The 1,103-nt window shown below is 45.8% G+C and overlaps 1 protein-coding gene across 1 annotated transcript in view; it reads left to right on the top strand.

Annotated features, from left to right (window-relative positions):
- The window catches only part of LOC106456031 (endogenous retrovirus group K member 113 Pol protein-like), a gene marked incomplete at its 3' end in the record, with an annotated part of 4,491 nt that extends 3,700 nt beyond the window's left edge, over nt 1–791 (top strand). The window contains exon 2 of the mRNA XM_013908116.1: nt 656–791. Coding sequence (XP_013763570.1) covers nt 656–791 — 136 coding nt within the window. The remainder of the gene's footprint in view (nt 1–655) is intronic.
- Nucleotides 792–1,103: the final 312 nt, after the last annotated feature.

Raw genomic sequence — 1,103 nt, 5'->3', positions numbered from 1 at the left:
AGAAAACATATTGAATGTTGGAAAGAATTAAAAGCTCTTGTGTCTAGTTTCACACAACAGGTTGGAGAAGGGGTGAAAGCGGAGGACAGGTCCATCCCCGAGGCCAAGGCGGTCTGGCTCAAGGTCATTAAGCGAAAGTGGAGAGACCCGAGGTGGACTGGACCTTTCGAAGTCACTGCTCGAACCACCAGTGCTGTTCGTTTGAAAGGGAAAGGTGAAACCTGGTTTCATTGGTCTCAGTGTGCAGCCGCAGACGAGAGCTTGCTGGAGCAAAGCTCCACCCCAACCAATACAGGGGGGAACATAGAGGCAGAATAATCCTCTCCCCCTGTACCACGGTCCTCCTCAGTAGTCTAACCTGAGTTGAGGTGAAGAAAGAAGAGGAGCATCATATCTCAAGTATCAATACATTGATTTCAGGCTCCTAAATAGGCTAGGGCTCTAGTCTAAGTATTTGATGGTTTAAAGGAATTTTAATAATTTTTTACGTTAATCACATAAGTTTATACATATAACTTTATATTCTTAGTACGCAGTTTAGAGTAAAAGTAAAACGAGCCTGGCACCAACATGAAATTGTGGGAGAATTGGAAATTAACGGGGGTGTTGGGGTTAATAAGTGTTATAACGTGTCTTTTTGTTTTTTGGCAGACAGGTGAATTGCCCAGACGCAGAGGTCTATCCACTCCAGAGCCCGAACCGATCAAAATGTCGAAAATAGTCAAGCGTGCGGCGGTTGGTTCAGGTGGGGATGATGGGTGTCTAAAAGCTACGGGCGGCGTCGAGTTTGGGTATGTTAATGGGTCCACGACGGCGTTCACATTTGATTTGTGTGAGGTACTTAAATGTTCGGGGGATGGTAGTACCTGGAGATCATATAATGTGTGGGTTTGTTACCATCCAATGATGTGTTATCCTAAGTCGGTGTGGGGCCCAGCATGGGATAGTGAAATTTACACCTATATAACGGATCAGTGGTGTTCTTGGCAGGATGTGGTCGCATGGACAGGAGTGGGATGGCAGCCAAAAGTGCCGCCGGCCCTAGAAGGTATAGCGATTCAAAGAGACTATTCTGTTGCAAATAATCCTATTACTCTTTCCCT

This window comes from Pundamilia nyererei, unplaced genomic scaffold (genome assembly GCF_000239375.1).
Source record: "Pundamilia nyererei isolate P.nyererei 1_Seehausen unplaced genomic scaffold, PunNye1.0 scaffold01259, whole genome shotgun sequence".
Lineage (NCBI taxonomy): Eukaryota > Metazoa > Chordata > Actinopteri > Cichliformes > Cichlidae > Pundamilia > Pundamilia nyererei.
Note: the sequence above shows the minus strand (reverse complement) of the source record. Positions and strands in the feature narration are given on the sequence as shown.